The following is an 18,981-nucleotide window of genomic DNA, read 5'->3' as shown; positions in this document are numbered from 1 at the left end:
CCCCATTCACAGCCTCTCAGCAAGTCCTTTTAGTCATAACTGAAATTGTCAAGGCTACTGTAATATGTAAATTAGCAATTTTTTTATTATTTTTTGATTGAATGTCACATTTACACATACTACACTTTTAATAGTATTTTTCTTGTGAATAATAATTAAATTGGTTGCATTATTTTTATGAGTAAAGAAACCAATGAGAGACTTTTCACCGACCACTGCAACTCATGTAAAAGCGGATGGGAGTGAGTATTATTTTAGTGTATCTGTCAGCGGCCTGAAAGCAGTTTTTACATTTAAAATTATGAAAATTATGCTGAAATTGTTATTTTTTTCATTTTGGGGTTTTTCGGGGATTTTGTTGTTAGCACCAGCCTGGCAACAACACCCAAACAGACTAAAGAAAATGGAACAACCTTACAGACAAATACATGGTTGATTATATTCACTTATTCTGCTTATATATTCTCTTCATATTCTTTTTCTAGACATTATATAAATATATGTTCACAAGCTTAATCATTTTCATGTTGGAATAATTTTTTAGGGACTTAGCAATCCTCCAAGAGCCAGAGGGGTGGAGGGTGGTGGAGTGACTGCTGCCACCTGGCAACCCTGCTGAACAAACCAGTTTTATTTTTTCTTTAGAACAGGTAAGATGCTTCTGACATTGTGTTTGTTCAGGAGCTGCTTGACAAGAGGAATGCAATGTGAAGCTTTCCCTCCTTGTGGGGGGGTGTCAGTGATGGTTTATTGTCAGGCCAGCAACCTTCCCCATGATTTTGGATTCTACTGAAACAGACTGAGAGACCATTTAAATCAGGGGTATCAAACTCCGGTGCTTGAGGGCTGGTATCCTGCAGGTTTTCATAGTTTGCCCTGATTTAACACAGAATCATTTTTGAGCCAGAAGAGCCACAAGAGAAACCTTGATGCTCAAAGATGCTCAATAGCATTTAGGTCAGGGCTCATAGAAGGCCCCTTTAGAATAGTCCAGTGTTTTCCTCTTAGCTATTCTTGAGTGTTTTTAGCTGTCTGTTTGGGTCATTGTCCTGTTGTAAGACCCATGACCTGCGACTGAGACCAAGCTTCCTGACACTGGCCAGCACATTTCTCTCTAGAATCTCTTGATAGTCTTGAGATTTCATTGTACCTGCACAGATTCAAGACACCCTGTGCCAGATGCAGCAAAGCAGCCCCAGAAAATAACGGAGCCTCTTCCAATTTTCTCAGTAGGGACAGTGTTCGTTTCTTGATATGCATAATTTTTCCGTCTATAAACATAGAGCTGATGTGCCTTGGCAAAAAGTTCCATTTTTGTCTCATCTGTCTATAGGACATTCTCCCAGAAGCTTTGTGGCTTGTCAACATGTAGTTTGGCAAATTCCAATTAGGCTTTATTATGATTTGTTTTCAACAATGGTGTCCTCCTTGGTTGTCGATCTGACATTGATGTTCCTTGAGCTTGAAGTTCACCTTTAATCTCTTTAGAAGTTTTTCTGGGCTCTTTTGTTACCATTCATATTATCCGTCTCTTTGATTTGTCATCAATTTTCCCCCTGCGGCCATGTCCAGGGAGGTTGGCTACAGTCCCATGGATCTTAAATTTCTGAATAATATGTGCAACTGTAGTCACAGGAACATCAAGCTGCTTGGAGATGGTCTTATAGCCTTTACCTTTAACATGCTTGTCTATAATTTTCTTTTTTAATCTCCTGAGACAACTCTTTCTTTTGCTTCTTCTGGTCCATGTTGAGTGTGGTACACACCATGTCACCAAACAACACAGTGACTACCTGTAGCCCTATATATAGGCCCACTGACTGATTACAAGATTGTAGAAATCTGTGATGCTAATTAGTGGACAAACCTTGGATTAACATGACCCTTTGGTCACATTATTTGCAGTCTTTTCTAGGAGTACCATCATTTTTGTCCAGGCCTGTTTCATGAGTTTATTTTTTTTAAATAATTCTGTTGAAGCATGGTTGAAAAGCAGAGTCTGACTTTCTTTGGTTCAATTTCATAGATTTTTTTTTATTATTACTTTTGTCAGATTCAAGTTATTTCTGTGACCATTGTGAGTTTTTCTTTCATTAACCGAAGGGTACCAACAATTTTGTCCACATGTGTATGATCCACATTAGTCCAGTTTATAATAGCTGTTTTTATATAAACCAGTTCATCTAACAGACTGGATCAAATCTTTGACTCAATCCTCCATCCTGACCTTCACTAGGAGAGCATGTATAAGAAAAAAGCCATCAGAACCAGGACAAAAAACCTCCAACAGAACCAGAACTAGTAAGAAAAAACCCCCAGCAGAAAAAGGACCTGAAGGAAAACCTCCAGTAGAACCAAAACCATGAAGGAAAACCTCCATCAGAACCAGAACCAGGAAGGATGACCTGCTTCCTGGACTGGCTGTGTGTGGGGAGGACAGGAAAGAGGAGTGAACCAGCAGCAGAACTCTAATCCAGGGATTCCTTCTGGGAAAGATGAAGAGAAACACAAATGAATGACAATGTCAGATATTTTACATGCAGAGTAAAGAAAGCAGAGAGGAGCCCAGTGTATCATGGGAAAACCGACTAAACTAACAGAAGTATAAAAACAGGATTTTTGATGGGTCAGCATCATGTTCCAGACTGACCACATGATGGCGTAACCATCTAACATCAGATTCATCTGCAGGTGAGGAAAATAATGATGTGGTGTGTTTCCCTCTGCTCTGCTGGTACCAGTTTCTTTAGAAGTATTGAGTTTTCAGGACCATAAACTAATCTGTCTCCCAGACTTCCTAATGTTCTGGGACTTGGGATTGATGGATTATGAAACAAAGCTGATTCAGTATAGTTCAAACTTAGGGTAGTTTGGAAGTACATGATGCTGCACAAAGCCAGAAAGAAGGGGATCTATAAGGAAACCTTATGTTATCAAATGTATTTCTGTAGTAGTTTTAACCACAGAGTGAAAAAAATAACTTAGTTTGCAGCTGTAGATCAGATGATCTCTGCTGCTGCTTTGTGTCCAACCTCTCTCTCTTTGTCCTTGCTTTCCTCTTCCTCTTTTACTATCTATGTTTATCGCTTGTGCTGCAGAACAAAATTGGAATAAATGTGAATGTTTCTTAAAAGCATTGCAGGATTACTAGGTAAACCAAGATTCAGAAAGTGAATCACCTAAATTTGATTAGTCTGGACGTGTTTGTTATTGTTGGCTCTGGATACAACAACCCAGAATTTTTATCCTCATGTTAGAAAGTTTTTTAGTCTGGATTTTCTCTCAACAAAACCCAAGCAGGCCACAATTAACTTCCATGTAAAACTATTTTACTCCAAAATTTTCAACACTAGAACATTTTAGTCATGTAAAAAAACTCATAATATATATAAATATTAAATAAAAAAATGCTTAAATGAAATAAATTACCTATTAAAAATATATTAAAAAATATTTAAATAATTTAAATTATATTTTAAATACAGAAAAATATTAATAAAAATATAATAGAACTGAAGAACATGTGTGAACATCCCTGTAATATTCCACATATGACTTTGATTATCCCCCAGGATACACGGTTAGTAAACAGGTGTTGCTGTTTGTTTTTGTTTTATAGTTTGTTTTTTGTTTTTTTCTTTCTTTCTTTAAAAGGTGAGGGGGTTGTTGACGATCCTGCAAACAAAAACAAACAAAAAACTTCTAAAGATTTTTGTGTTTTGAAAATGAAACTGCAGGGATGGTGTTGGCGGAGGAGAGGCATCCGGACCACCAGAGGAAAACCAGAGTGACTGAGCTGCGGTTTTTCCATATTTATTTACCACAGTTCCATTTAAACATCTGAATTCCTTGACATTTTGGAGCTGCACAGCTTCAACAGAGGCCTATTGTGGCAGTCTGAGCACAACAGTCATGAAACCAGTACTACCAGTTTGTACCCTCCCTAACCACACACAGCTCTGCTAATGTATGAGGTCATCAGTGCTGTTAGATCAGCTCTGTGAGAAATGACTGCAGATCTTTAGCCTGGTTACTAAAGTGAAACGGTCCAAACATCAGAACTCTGATCCATTAATCTGACCCCGAGACCAGAAGCTCAAATAGCCAGAAAATCAACAATAACAATAATAATTTTTTTTTAAAAAAGCACAGTAAGAGACGTAAGGGTTGATGCACAGAATGAAAGATATTATTAAAATGAAGAAAATGATTGAATGTTCTCTTTGTCCTCTTCCTCCTCCTCCTCCTCCTCAGCAGACTGCTCTGTGTTGACACACAGGTCAGGGATGTGTGTGCATGACAGCCTTATGACAGCTGGTCATCAGACATGCTTGTTTTCTCAGAGCTGCTTCCATCAGCCTCTCTTTCTTCTGATCTTGAGTCAGTCTGAGATCCAGAGGTCACAAGTCATATCAAACAGAAACCACAGTTTAAATCTGCACTATAATACCTGATCAGCCAATCACATGTCAGCAACTCAACTCATCTTGTCCTTTAGACAGGGCCACTGTCAGGGATTTTGCCCCCCCCCCCCCGAAAAGAAACTGAAGTGCTGCAAAACCTAAATACAAAAACGACCTCTTCCATGAAAATGAAATGCATTTATAATCTGTGGAGAAACAAATCAAATCTCAGCTATAACACCATCAAAAACAAAATGGCCGCTCATTTTTTATGATTTCTTGTATTGTAAGTGTTTTCATTGAACATTATCACTGAACAAGAGGCAAGAAAAAATTAATGAATAAAAATAAATAAATAAGTCAAGCCAAAAGCAAATGGTGAAATAAATTAGGTAGGCTCAGAAACAAAAAATACCAGGACTTCAGCTGCTAATATGGGGAGCAAAGTTAGCTAACTTATACGGACAAAGTTTAGAAAAGACAACAAGCTGATGTTCCACAACTTTCCATCAGATGAACAAACTGACCCACCTAGCCTCTGTAAGAACTGGGTGATGGTACTGTTGACCCCTCTGTTCTCTCTCCAGTCTCAGCTTTTTTTTTCTTTTCTTTTTTAACTTCCTGTCATCCACTTGCTAGGTGTGTCCCAATTCAGGGTCTGCACACTTCGAAGTGCGGATTCGTCGGCCACATACGTCATCGCGGTGCGCGAAGTACTGTCCCAATTCACAGAATTTGAAGGACCCTCCAAATCCACCCTTCGAATCCGCACTTCGTTTGGCCTCAAACGAAGGATGCTTGTGATGCATCCTTCACGGCCTCTTTTCTCCCACAATTCGTTGCGCATAGGACGGTGGCGAATCAGCAACCTCACAAGAGTCTTATTAAGTTTAAATAAAGTTTTATTTTAAAAAAAGTTCGTGTTTTTAACTACACTTTAGTATAAACGTTACAAAACCAAGTATATTTAAAGCATGTTTGTTAAATGGTGACATTAAAATTCGGTAATATTTGATATTCAGATACTTTTAAGGGGTTAATGAAGTGTGTACCGGCTGGAAAACAACAGAGCCCCAAACCGTTTTTTTTTTTTTTTTTTTTTTTTTTTTTTTAACTGTCGGTGTTGCCGCTCCGTGTTCAGCGTCTACTGACGTTTCCTACGAGTAATTTCTGAGGTTTAAGTGATTAAACGTCCTGTGTTGTTGCTATGGGAAATTCTTGTGGACTAGGTAGGCTGTCCCATTTCACGAACGTTAAGCAGACTTCGAAGTGTGTAGACTACGGAGGACACTCTGTAGCCTACGTAGTCTGCACACTTCGAAGTGTGCAGACCCTGAATTGGGACACAGCTGCTGTCTGTCTGTGGCGCTGCTTCACAGCTGATGGTGCAGGTGGACTGAACCATTTAAGGAAATATAGAGGGGGGTGGGTATTCAGAAATGTTTCCAAAACAAAGAAACTTAGTGATGCCATTGCACTGTAACTAAAATGTTTGCGTGATTGTAAGTTTATCATAGAATATCAGATAATTTTGTTAGTATTATAATTGCATTGAGGGCCCTTCTGGGCCCCTGTCAATCATGGGCCCCTAGAATCCTTCCCCTTTCCTCCCCTTTTTGGCACCCCAGCCTGGTGAAGATGACCTGCTGAAGTTCAAAATGAGCATCAGAATGAGGAAGAAAGAGGATTTAACGTGGCATGGTTGTTGGTCTGAGTATTTACTGGGTATTTATTTTCACACACAACCATCTTTAGGGTTTACAGAGAATTGCCTGAAGAAGAGAAAATATCCAGTGAGCAGCAGTTATCTGGACCAGAGTGTCTTGCAGACTGGTTGAAGATGATAGAAAGGCAATAGGAAGTTAAATAAGCACTGGTTCTAACCAAGGTATACAGAATAGCATCTCTGAACACATAACATGTTCAACCTGGAAGCAGATGGATTACTTTGGGCCCCTTAGTACCAACGTGGCCTGTTTTAACCACCACAGCCTACCTGAGTATTGTTGCTGACCATGTCCGTCCCTTTATGACCACAGTGTAGAATCTTCTGATGCTACTTCCAGCAGGATAATGCACCATGTCACAAAGCTCAGATCATCTCCACCTGCTTTCTTGATTTACAATGAGTTCACTGGACTCCAATGGCCTCCACAGTCACCAGATCTCAATCCTACAGAGCAGCTTTTTTCAACGTAAATCCTTTGAAGTCTGCAGTGAAATGTTGAACCTCTTCTATCAGCAGTTGTCGCAGGTGCCGTAGTGTTTGCTGTTGTGTTCTGGGGAACTGCATGACGGCCATAGATGGGAAACGGCTCCAGAAACTGGTCAGGAAATGTGTGTCAGTGATGGAAGGAGGTGCAGACTCTGTTAGAGATCGTGTGTAGAAGCACATTAAGAGCAAGATGCAGGCCATCCTCGGGAACAGACAGTTGCATCATGGCTGCTCTCTGACCCATTTAATGTGTTTTTGCTCTTCCTCCTTCCACCCTGGCGATGTCTCTGACAGACAGATCACAGCTGGTAAAGTAAGCCCAGCTATATTTACAAAGGTCATAGATGGAAATGTGGGGCATGGAGCTACAAGGGTCTGATTACTCTGATATGAGTTACTCCATGGAAAGACCTTTACCAGAGACACTAGTTCAGATTGTTTCCTACTCTGTTGGTTAACAGACAAATTAAAAAGGCTTAAAAGAAGTCATTCTGATTTTGATGAAAATTGTTTTATTTAAATATCTTCTCTGCAGTGTATGTGAAACTTTCTGAGTTGAAGTTCACTGAAACTGGAATTAATTCTAATAAAAATTATACCACAGGTCCGGATCAACTGATGACCTGTCCTCTTACAATCAGATCTGGGGACTCATTTATAAAGCTGGCGTGGGTACAAAAACTGGTGTATGCCAAATATAGTCAACTTCTGGGATTTATATAAACCAAACTTAGCGGGAGAATGTTCCTACCTCCATGGAAACTTGGAGACCATGGCGTACGCACAAAATCTGGGAAAACAGGAAACTGCGACATCAATGGTACAGAATAAGATCAAGAGAATGATGAGGTGAAATATTGTTTAACACTAAATAAACTGCTACCAATCTCAGATGTATCTGTACATATTTATTTTATCAATTAAAACAAAAGACTACATTAACAGCATCATTACTGTCATTTAGCAGACGCGTTTCTCCAAAAAAAATTTACTGTGGGTTGTAGCGTCTTGTCTAAGACCCCAACTGAAAGGTGTGACTCTTCACCCCTGTAGGATTTTAACTTTGGTCTCAATTTTGTGAGTTTGGCACATAAAGGGTCAGTTGTTGATTTGATAGATTCAACAAGTTGTTGGAAACATTCTCAGAGATTTTGCTCCATATTGACATGACAGCATTACACAGTTGCTGCACATCCATGATGAGAATCTCCCGTTTCACCACATCCCAAAGCTGCTCTATTGGATTGAGATCTGGTGGCTGTGGAGGCCGTTGGAGTCCAATGAACTCATTGTCATGTTCTAAAAAGCAGGTGGAGATGATCTCAGTTTTGTGACATGGTGCATTATCCTACTGGAAGTAGCATCAGAAGATCCTCCACTGTGGTCATAACCAATAATCAGGTAGGCTGTGCTGGTTAAACCAGACCATGTTGGTACTAAGGAGCCCAAAGTGGTCCAAGAAGATGGATAGATCCATGTTTTCATGATGTTTCCACCAAATTCTGAGCCTAGCATCTGAATGTGGAGCTGAAATGGAGACTCATCTGACCAGCAGTGTTTCTCCATCTTCTATTTTCCAGTGTTGGTGAGTGTGTGTGAATTGTAGCCTCAGTTTCCTGTTCTTAGCTGACAGGAGGCACCTGATGTGGTCTTCTGCTGCATTCTGGTCCAGACAACTACAGCTCACTGGATATTTTCTCTTCTTCAGACCATTCTCTGGAAACCCTTCAGATACTTGTGTGTGAAAATCCCAGTAAACACTCAGACCAACAACCATGCCACGTTCAAAGTCACTTAAATCTGCTTTCTTCCTTATTCTGATGCTCAGTTTGATCTTCAGCAGGTCATCATCACCATCTCTACATGACTGAATGCTGTCATGTGATTGTGTTAGTGAAACTTTGTGGTGGGAACTTCTGCATTTGTTGGTTTTTTCTTGTGTTTTTGTTTTTCTGCAGAGCTAAATCTTTTCATTCCTCTTTGTGTCTTCTTTCTTCCCTAACATCAGACAGTCATTCTCTCTGACTTGATTCTGATTGATTTCAGTCACTAAACACTCAGATTAAATTACTGGATTTGTTTATGTAATTCATCCTGAGATGGTGACAAGTGTGTTTCAATTAAAAGATTTTATTCATCAATCTAGGTTTTCATTCATCATCTGTCACAAACATAGCAGTGATCTGTTCATTTATTTCAATGCAAAACAACAATACTTCCAACTACATACATTAAAAAAATAAATAACTAATTTCCACTGATACTAAATAAAATAGGAGAAATATTTTTGTTGAAGCCTGTTTTAATGGTAATATATTAAAAATGAAGATAACTGACTCAGAATGGATAAAAAATACCAACATTATGTTGGTGAAAAAGAATATTTATTCACTCTATCATGTCTCAGACGCCGTGTGGTTGTTGGCAGTGGATTGTTGTAAGAAATCACCTTGTAAATCTATCATGTCTGATAATGTTCATACAACATGTGTTTAATTACAAATGACACATTCAGTTAGAAAATCCAAATCTTAGATAGACAAACCTCCCCCTGATGGAGTTTAGGCAAAACACAGACTTTAAAAAAAAGTTATTCCCACATGAGATGACAACCTGTCAACTTTATTTTCTCCCACCCAAATCCAGCTGTTTCTGAGAGGGAACAGAGAGAACTGCAGGGAGAAATGGTGGAGAACCAGACCAGGAAGTTTATCAGGATCAGACTGAGGAACTTTGTGGATGAGCAGCTGAGATTTTATCATTCAATCAAATGGAAAAGTATTTAATTATTTATAGAAATTATAATGTAATATTTATTTATTTTTTCTTTAGACATAAATGTGAGTTGTAGTGTTCTGGAGGAAAGAAGAGATTAAAGGTTTATTCACCAGTTAAAAGTTTGATTGTGAAAATGAGCCTGAACATAAAGCAGACGGAATGATGGAGGCTGGATTTAGTGAACAATGTGTTAGGGTGGTACTCCTGCTGCAGGAACGCCAGCGATGATCAGACGGTGGATTGACGGAACGACACCGGACACGACGACAGACGCCATTAAAACAATGTTAATAAGTCAAAGAGACAGACATGAATGAAAGAAAACTGAAAGGAGAGAAAACTTTGGAGCTGTGGTCATCTCAAAATGATAGCTAACACTACTCTGTCTATAAACCAGCATTCTCACCTTTTAACTGGGTTTTAGAAATGTTGTTTTCCAACTTCCTGCGCTGCTCTCTGGACTAAAACATCCATACTCATAGATTTAAAGATCATAAAGTTCACACCGAACCTTTGGCATCATAGATTTGTGTGACTTTCAAACATTATGACCTGAATTACTGAATTTCTTTGTCTTTTACAGCAAATGAAGCAGCGCCCGCCAGAGGAACCTCGTACTGTTGGGATCTAATGAAGAAACATCCAGACAAGCAGATGCATAATGACGAGGAACTGTTATCATTGGGCTTGTGAACAGGAAGTTATCCGTCCCCAGCGTTATATTCCCAGCTGCTCGGTGTGACTGGGACAGATTATAAATAGACTCCGAGCCGAAGTGGAAAAGTCCCTGATGGTCAGCCAGGACTCATGACAGGGGAATGTTTCTGCAAACAGTCAGAGGTAATTTCTGTTTTGCATTCAGTCCCTGATGACACCCTCAACACATCCTCAAATCACTGATTACTGTTTGGCTCCTCTAAGTATACATCCTTAAATCTTTTATGTCCCAGCCCTCATTGTGTCTAACATGTTGCTACAACTTCCTGCTTAAATCAGGACTAAATGCTTGCTTTTATTATTCACAAATAATGATAATTATCTTATCTGTATATGTATCTGAAGACAAAGCAAGCAGCCACATCACTGATGCATTTGTAGAATAACAATGACTGGTTTTATACTTTTTAGCTTTAGCTTTAGCTTTTTACTTTTTAGCTTTAGCATCTTAATAACATCTAACTGTCCTGGCATTATCCTGCAGAAGGAGGGACAGATTTTAACAAAGTCAAGCCAGTCTCAATAAACCGGGATGAAACAGGAAGTGTTTTGATGGTTAAAAGAGTAAAATGTTCAGATGGTAGTTATAAGAAAAGAGGAGACGATCCCAACTTTCAGAAATCAGGTTACTGGAGTTATCTTTGTGTTGTCCTGTGATGGACCGGGGACCTTTCCGGTACCTTCTGTCTTCGTTGATGGCAATGTGGAGCTCAGCTGGATGAAATCACAAATTCATTTCTTTACAAATATGCAAAGCTTGCTACTTGTACAAATATATCAACACATTACTCGGGAGGGGCAAATCAGGAATCATCTTCTTGTAAATCATCCTTCACCCATTCTGAGAAAAAAAAATTCTCCCCATCACAGGTTATGGCGATATAATCTAAAGGACTGCCTCCAAAAACCTTCACACACACACAAAAAGCAGATGTTATCCATTATACTGCAAACAACACTCATCATTGTCCCCTTTACTTGCCTGTTACCTGCTCATCGCTTCATTCCTGCAGGTTATTGCATCACTGGCAAAAACCCTGATTATCTCTGCTCACTCATCTACTGGAACTTAAGTTATTTCACACAGTGATTATTCCTAAAAACAGACCTCTTTAAAAAAAAACAAATAAATAAATAAATAAATAAAACTCCTGCCTTCATCTCACTGTTTACTTTCAATTTTCTATTACAACCAACAGTTTCTGATCAGTTAACTTGCTTCTAATGTGTGTGCTGTACTTGTGTTTCCTTGTTCAGTGTTGGTCTTCCATTTTTACACATGAACAACTCTATTAGATTGTGTAAATATCCTTTTATTAGCTTTTCTTTTTTTTTTTGTATCACGCAGTTTATATGGAGCTCATTTGGTGACATTAGAAAAATACATTTTATTGTATGGCCATGGATTATTAATAAATCAACAACTTCATCAAAACATCAAATACTGTTTTAAGTTTCAAACCGTGCTCCCTAAACCTTAAACAGCCTGACCCACTGTTCCATAGAACAAACTTTTCCATGACTATAATCAGTCTTTTTCAAAATATAGTGGAAATAAACCTGCCTGAGCCGTCTCTTGGTTTACAATTACAAATGTTTGTGGTTATTATCAAATGTAACTATTGTTACTATACTATTAACTGTCAACTCAACCATTTGACCAACTAGTCACAGTTTTGTTATCATTTAGCATTCAACTGATGTGTGACTATGATTTAACTGTCTCATTCGTTTCAGTGATCCGTGGCCACAGATTAAAAGATTCTGTCAATGCTACCAGATGAACTTTGTAGTTTTTAACGAGGTAAAACTGGTGCATTCCTTTCCATAAAACCACAAAGACCTGTTTTAATGTTACTTCCCTTTTCTGAAAAGTGTCATTAACTGCTTCCTCGTTTAGCTAGCAGCCAGTATGTGCTCCCTGCACTGTCCAGATTAGCTTCATTACAGGCTCCAAGTGGGAACCCTGGTGTTGGCCTTTACTTTTTCACACTTCTGCCCAGAGACAGTTTTTAATATAGGCGTAGAGGCCAAACAGCCAGGGTGCAATTCATGTGGAGGTGCACAAGTGAAATATAAATACAAACAATATTTTAAAAAATTAACAAGAATTTTCACGTGTTTATTCTCGAGTTGAGTCAAATAAACACAGATATGTATTCAAAGGGCAAAGAATCAATCAGGTGGCCAGTTTCAGATATAAAAAAAGGCAAGCTGGAGGAAGAGGAGAAACAGAAAAACCATTACATTTAACAAATACATTTGTGCCACATTTTATACATCTACTCAAGAGCCAATCAGATTTCTCTAACTCGTCCTTCTCTAGTCCCTGTAGTTGTAATTAAAATTTGTAGCTAATATACACATAAAATCTTATCTTCCTAATGTAGAGCTATACAGTCACATTGCGGGATGGATGGATGGATGGATGGATGACTTATATACTGCATTTTAACAGAAATTAAATGGTACTTCTGAAATATTTTGTCGCTCCTTCTACCACCAGAGATGACTAACTGGCAGACCGCGATCTGGGTCAAGACCCAGAAGATGTCCCATGTCTACCCAGATGTCCAGCCAAGACAAATTTATGAATTTACTACCTGGCAGAGACTTTCTATTTCAACACGTTCAGCTTTTGTATTTTAGAAGATAAAGAAATGCACTGACCAACTGGATCCTAGTGAAGACATCCCATGTGACACTATTTAGCCAATCAGGTCCGAGCATTCTAGCTGGTAAACATGGCGACTCAGTGCAGACAGGTGGGAGAGCTAGAGGCAAATAACACATGAAAATATGGTAGAAAGACAAAAAAAGATAGCAATGCATGTGGAAAAAAACAAAGGGAGAGAAACAGATGACCATGCTGGAGAAAGCTGAAAAAAGAAGTGTGAGGCGGAGAGAACATAAAAAAGAAATGGTGCTCTCCAGTAATAATAATAATAATAAACAAAACATTTAATCCAGAAACTTTTAATATGAACCAATGTGAAACACCTTTATGAGATAAGAGATCACAGAAATAAGTAGCCTCAGAGCCCAGCATGACCAGTCCACACATTCACTGGGCAGCATCGTGATCATCAGAGTTAATTGGATTATGGGTCAACACAAAAACTAATTTACTGCTGGAAGGATGTCAGAGAATGTTTAGCAGTCGAAACACAACTGGAGGGAAAATAAACTAAATGATTCCAGGATCACCAAAGAGGATGTGTCTGAGAACGGTCCTGAATCCATTCAAGTCCAAGTTTAAAGTCCTGGCAGGATGAACTGGGGCTCAGTTCTTTCAGTCCTCCCTGAGTAGAGTTGAATAAAAGAGCAAAAGGGAGCTTCTGAATCTTTTCAGTTGTTGAGATGTATTAACTATAAAACATTGAACTGTGGATTAAATTAGTGTTTGTTAAAGTCTGAGTGAAATATCTTTATTTTTCTCTTGAAACACCCCCTCCTCCCATATATGTGTAGGGACTGTCCATTAATATCAAAATATTGCATTGCAAAAGGTGTCCACCAGGGGACAGAAGACTAGTATCAGATTGTGTGAAACAGAGTTTTGAGATACAAAAGATCTCAAACTGTATCAATTATAATACATACAGCATGAAAGGGTTCATTCCTAATGGAACAGCCCTGGTGTACAGCTCCAGTCTGGGTATCTGGGAAGTCTTATTTCTTTCCTTGTGTGTGGGTGGCTTTTAGTGGGCCGCCCGGGTCTAAGAGAAGCCTGAACCGCCACTGCAGCCGCATCGTTAGCAAACTGTATCATACAAGGTCTTTACTTCTGAAGTCTCGGTCTCGAGCCTTCCGGGTTGTCCTCGCGAGGTTGATGCTAGCTGACCCCAGTGTGGGGCGTGTGTTTGTTGTGTGTCCTGGTCGCGGAGTGGACACCGGACTCAGCCTTCACCCGGCAGAGGGACCGCAGGAGCCGGGACGGACGTGTCCTCCGCGGACTTGTGTTTTCTGATGAACCATGAGTTCGGTGTGGAAGCGGTTTCAGCGGGTCGGAAAGAGAGCCTCAAAGTTTCAGTTTGCTGCTTCCTTTCAAGAACTGATAGTAGAATGTACTAATAAATGGTAAGTAGAGGTTATTACACATGTTTATCATGTACACGATGCGCGTGTTGCTGATGGACGTAGCGACAACCAGAACTCCATCCAGAAAAACAGCATTTACTGTTTGACACATAAAAACTAAACTTTGTCTGTCAAACTGCCTCCATTAAGAGTTTATTCCACTTCAAACGAAGCTGCTGGTTAAATCGGCGCGCTAAAAACACCTGAAGATGGCGAAAGGGTTTTATAAACTTTGGGTTTTGAGGTCATTTTTCTACGTTTTTCCCTTTACTTGGCACGCAGGATCCAGCGAATATCTAAATATGTGTCAGTCATCGACATGTTTCCCTGCAGAGAGAACACACCCCATCACTTCCGCACTTATTTATTTATTTATTTACATTTGGAGTCAGTGTAGCTCAGCTTCATCACTTCCTGTAATAAAACACCTCTCTGTTATATTTACGGCGCATAGTTTACTCCACAAATGATTAGAGTTTTAAATGGATTTCTGTATATCATACTGTACACGCACTTTAAATGTGAGCTAAGCTAAGTGAGGCGTGGGGTGGAGGAAGCTGCTTTACTCAGGTTGTAACCTGAATTTAAGCCTCCATCAAAAAGACAGCTCAGCATTTAGCTTTAAAAAGAACAACTACTGATCAATCACAGCTGTTCCTCATTTATAACATATAACAGCAACTTTTCTAATTTTTTTTAATCATACAGCTAAATAATACTATAGCATTGTGTGTGTGTGTCTGTATATATATATATATGTGTGTGTGATAAAAAGATTAATCTAATTAAAGGCTTTGTAAGTAATTAGTCTAGATTAATCAATAGCTGCCCAAAAATGGACAAATCTAATAACAGACACAGACCCTGGCTCTGCTACTCCTTTAGACCTCTACATTTTCCTCATCAGGTTAAAATCCACCATTTTGGTTATTAGAAGAAATAAAATAGAAACGATTCCACTTGTTCTGTATGAGTAGTATCTTACGGGGGGATGGATGCAGGATGTGGTGTAGCATCGTCTTGCTGGAGTCTGCAAGGCCTTCCCTGTGAGAGACGTCTGGATGTTAGCAGATGTTGCTCTAAAACCACAGTGGAAACAAATGATTGATTACTGTATCAGTGTTTGATGTTTGCTGTTTGGGTTGCTGCTGTTGGATCATCGATCAATAAATCGATGTATCAACGTATTTGAAGAGGGTGGGGATTGAAAGATGGCTGCTCCAGTATCAGTCAATTGGGGAACATATTTAGGCCTACTTCCTGTCCACAGTTATGCAAACGTCATGTGACCGCTACACTCAGCTGTGAAGTCTTCAGACCTCATCACAGACTCATTTCCCATAAATGGCTGAAACGTAGAGGACAGAAAACTGTCAATCTTGTGAGACGTCCTGATGAAGTGAATTTATGTTTTACTGATTGGAGTCGCCCTAAATATCCTTAAAATTCAGATCTCAGATAATGTGTTGATGTTAATTAGATCTACAAAGAACATTGGATCCATTTTAAGTCGTAATATGAGCCAGAAATTCCTACAATGATGAAGATTCATCTTCCTCAGCTACGTCTCTGTGATGAACACAAAGTTCTCAGCATCTTCACCTCCCTGGGAGAGTTTTAAAAACCTGGATTTCTGTCTGGTTTCCAGCTGGATGAGGACACATGTTGTCCCACATGGTTGGAGTGTGATCACTTGAACTCATGTAGAGAGAAACGAGGAGCTGTGGTAGAAACAAGATCAATAACATCAGACTGTTAAAAAAAAACCCACTAAACTATATTAAAATAAAAAACAATTAGATTTTTTTTTTAAAAATCTTTCGGGCCTAGTCTGCAGCCATGTTTTTATTCTCTTTATTTGAGTTCCTGGTCTGGTAAAAATCAGCAAGGAGCTAATCTGAAGGTTCGTTACTGATAGCAGAATAATTATAGCCTGTAATGAAGGAAGGACCCTTGCTTCATCCACAGCATTGTTTTAAAAATATATTTTTTAACATTCGCATTGGGATGCATCTAAGTAACAACTTTTCCCCACTCCTGCCTCTAATTGGGAAACATTAAGAAGAAATGGCATCAAACGACAAAAATGTCCTGATCTGTCTGAACTTAAAAACGTCTTATTTAGTTCTGCTTCACTTCATCAGAGATAATGTGCCCATGCTGTTCTATGGTTTGATAGAGATGTAGAGCTGCAGCTGCATCATTATGTTAAAATTCATCCTGGAAGTGGTTGCTTTGAGGCAAGCCTGAAACTTCTTTCATTTGTGCCGTGTGCTGTCTTCATTTAGTCTTCACCAATAACACATACACTGATATTTACACATCTTAACTATAACTCTAGTCGTAATAAATAGACCTTGTGGATGCAGATATTTACTCACTGTATTATGGAGATGACATTTAGAGCAGAGGCCTAAAAAGACCTGTAAGGAGAAAATTAATTGTCATAATATTTGCTCTTCATTGTTTTAACGCCTGTATTTTACCGAGTCCAGTAGAGAAAATCTAAATAAACTAAAATCCAGAATAATGGAGTCAGTAGTGAGTGACAGATCAGATTAGCCCTGGGTTTTCCTGTTATTTTGCTATAATACAATGGATTCTTATACTTCCCATGAAGCATTAAGCTGATCTAGAAAGATCTTATTTGATTTAGTTTATTTTATAGAATATTTGTCTCAGGATTCAGCAACTGCGCCGCCCCGGTACAAGTCTGAAGTCATGTGGTAAAGCTTTGTTATAAGTTTGGTTAATTCCTGAGTGTTGACCCTGAAGGAGCTGCTTTAATTCCATTATCAATTCACATGTGCTTCCAATTCTCCGGTCCTGGCTTGTTTAGAGGCTTGTACCTTCTTGCTCCTGTTTGTCACCTCTCAGCCAGCATCATGCGCTCTGACCGGCATCAACATGTTTGTGTTGCAGTCGGGTTCTTTCAACAGTTTGAAATGTGATACAGCTGGCTTGTTCTGTGCTACAGTCATGCACACGGTGTTGACACAGGGGGTTATTTTAATAAATGAAATATGGAAATTTAGAGCTCTTTAACCTTTCAGAGGTTGTCTGAGATGTTTGTTTCTGGCAAAAAGAGTCAGAATTTAATCCAAAGTTAACTTGAAAATGAGTGAAAGCCAAAGGTAAAGTTGTTGATAACATCTTTCATGACATGAAAAGATTAAATTACTTTTATTATTAAAGTAATAGTTTAAAAAAAACCTTGTTTAACTGTAGTGTTACAGCTTCACAACAACAGTTATTACTGTCACACAACTGGCTGGAATTGATGGTGTGAATGAGAGAAATCTGGTGGTTCATTTTACATGAAACTACAACCAAAACCAAACCAGACAACATGTAAGACTAATATCTGGTTCAGATGTGGGTTTAACTGTTACTCCAGTTTCTGTTTCTGATTCGCTTCCTGATGGCGAGAAAAGTAATGAAGAGGCTTTATTAGGGTTTCAGTTGTAGTAAAATACAGAATACGAAAGTAGAGGCAGGATAGAATCTGACAGCTGCTTGACTTTACGTAGAAAGCAAATGTCTTGTGTTCTGAATTTGGGATGTTGCAATCGCAATTATTAATACAAATTCAGCCAAACCTCCTAAATTCTGCACATCCTTGCAATTTTGTCCAATTACCACAACTTTAATGCATCTGGGACCAATCACAGCTCTCCTCCTCGTTACCTGATACATCCGTCATCAGCTTTACTTCATGTTTCTGATTTTTAACATGCAGACATGTGAGGGAGAGGATTTTCATTTTAATGAATTAATATTCTAATAATAAATATAATAAATCATTTTTAAATAAACGTCAGGTGCTTTTCAGGATTTTTTTTTTTTTCAAAAGCCACAAGTTTTGCTGAAAATTTGCATAAAAACTGCCACAAAATGAGGAATTTCAGGTTGCATCACCAGAAATGCTGCCAAATCCTGGAAGGACTAGTTGGTACTTATACATACTTTTTAACACAAGAAATAAAGGTTTTAAGAATGAAAACAAATATTTCCTGAATAATTTTGATGATTCTTGAGCAGCAGATGTTTAAAATGTACATTAACACACATTCATCTTCCAACAATGAAACAAACTAAAGTAAAACTGAGATGGATGATTTAAAACAGTTTAAGAGAAACCACTCTGAAAAAGCATTGATGACAGGAAGAGGTGGAAGGATCAATCAGCATAGCTGGATCCAGGAAAGATGGCCATGACTGGCTGAGGTGAGGAGACAGGAAGAGAGACAGAAATAGACGCGGGTCAGGTGGGTTGGGCCGGAAATGGCAGATACTTGAAAGGTGCAGGGAGAGTGTCGAGAGTAGAGATACCTGTAGATCTCTACAGGTAGAAACACATGAAGAGAGAAAACGTCTGTAGGCTGGTTGAAGGGGTGCTGAGAATGCCTGATGACAGATTAGGAGGATGGCGTGACACTTCTCTTAATGTTTTTAAAACTGTGGACCCTGTAAGGGAACATTTATTAAAGTTAGAAACTTTCTCATGCAGTATCTGGTGTATTTTAGTCAGCTATGTAGTTGGACTCACCTTGATGCACGACTTGGGTTCTGGAACCACTGTCCTCGAGAGGAGCTGGACTCTCCTCCATTCTGGAGTTGCAGCCGGTGAAGGGTGCCGAGCACGTGTGGGCATACTTGTTGCCCCCCAACTTGGTGCCATTACATTGGGTTTACCCCAGTGGACGAGAGGGTAGCCTCCCTCCCAGCCTTCGGATAGGAGGACGGGTCCTGATTGTTGTTTGTGCACCGCACAGCATTTCAGAGAAC

At 39.1% G+C, this 18,981-nt stretch overlaps 1 protein-coding gene across 3 annotated transcripts in view; it reads left to right on the top strand.

The window, feature by feature from the left end:
• The first annotated feature begins 13,695 nt into the window (after window positions 1–13,695).
• Window positions 13,696–18,981, top strand: part of LOC121639857 — a 63,860-nt gene continuing 58,574 nt past the window's right edge. Inside the window, exon 1 of one of the 3 annotated variants that reach the window (XM_041985414.1) lies at window positions 13,696–14,193. In XM_041985414.1, coding sequence (XP_041841348.1) covers window positions 14,090–14,193 — 104 coding nt within the window. In that variant the 5' untranslated portion in view covers window positions 13,696–14,089. The remainder of the gene's footprint in view (window positions 14,194–18,981) is intronic. The other 2 variants (XM_041985415.1, XM_041985416.1) reach the window with 2 other exon arrangements.

This window comes from Melanotaenia boesemani, chromosome 5 (assembly GCF_017639745.1).
Source record: "Melanotaenia boesemani isolate fMelBoe1 chromosome 5, fMelBoe1.pri, whole genome shotgun sequence".
NCBI lineage: Eukaryota > Metazoa > Chordata > Actinopteri > Atheriniformes > Melanotaeniidae > Melanotaenia > Melanotaenia boesemani.
The sequence above is the reverse complement of the archived record's forward strand: the minus strand, read 5'-3'. Positions and strand labels throughout refer to the sequence as shown.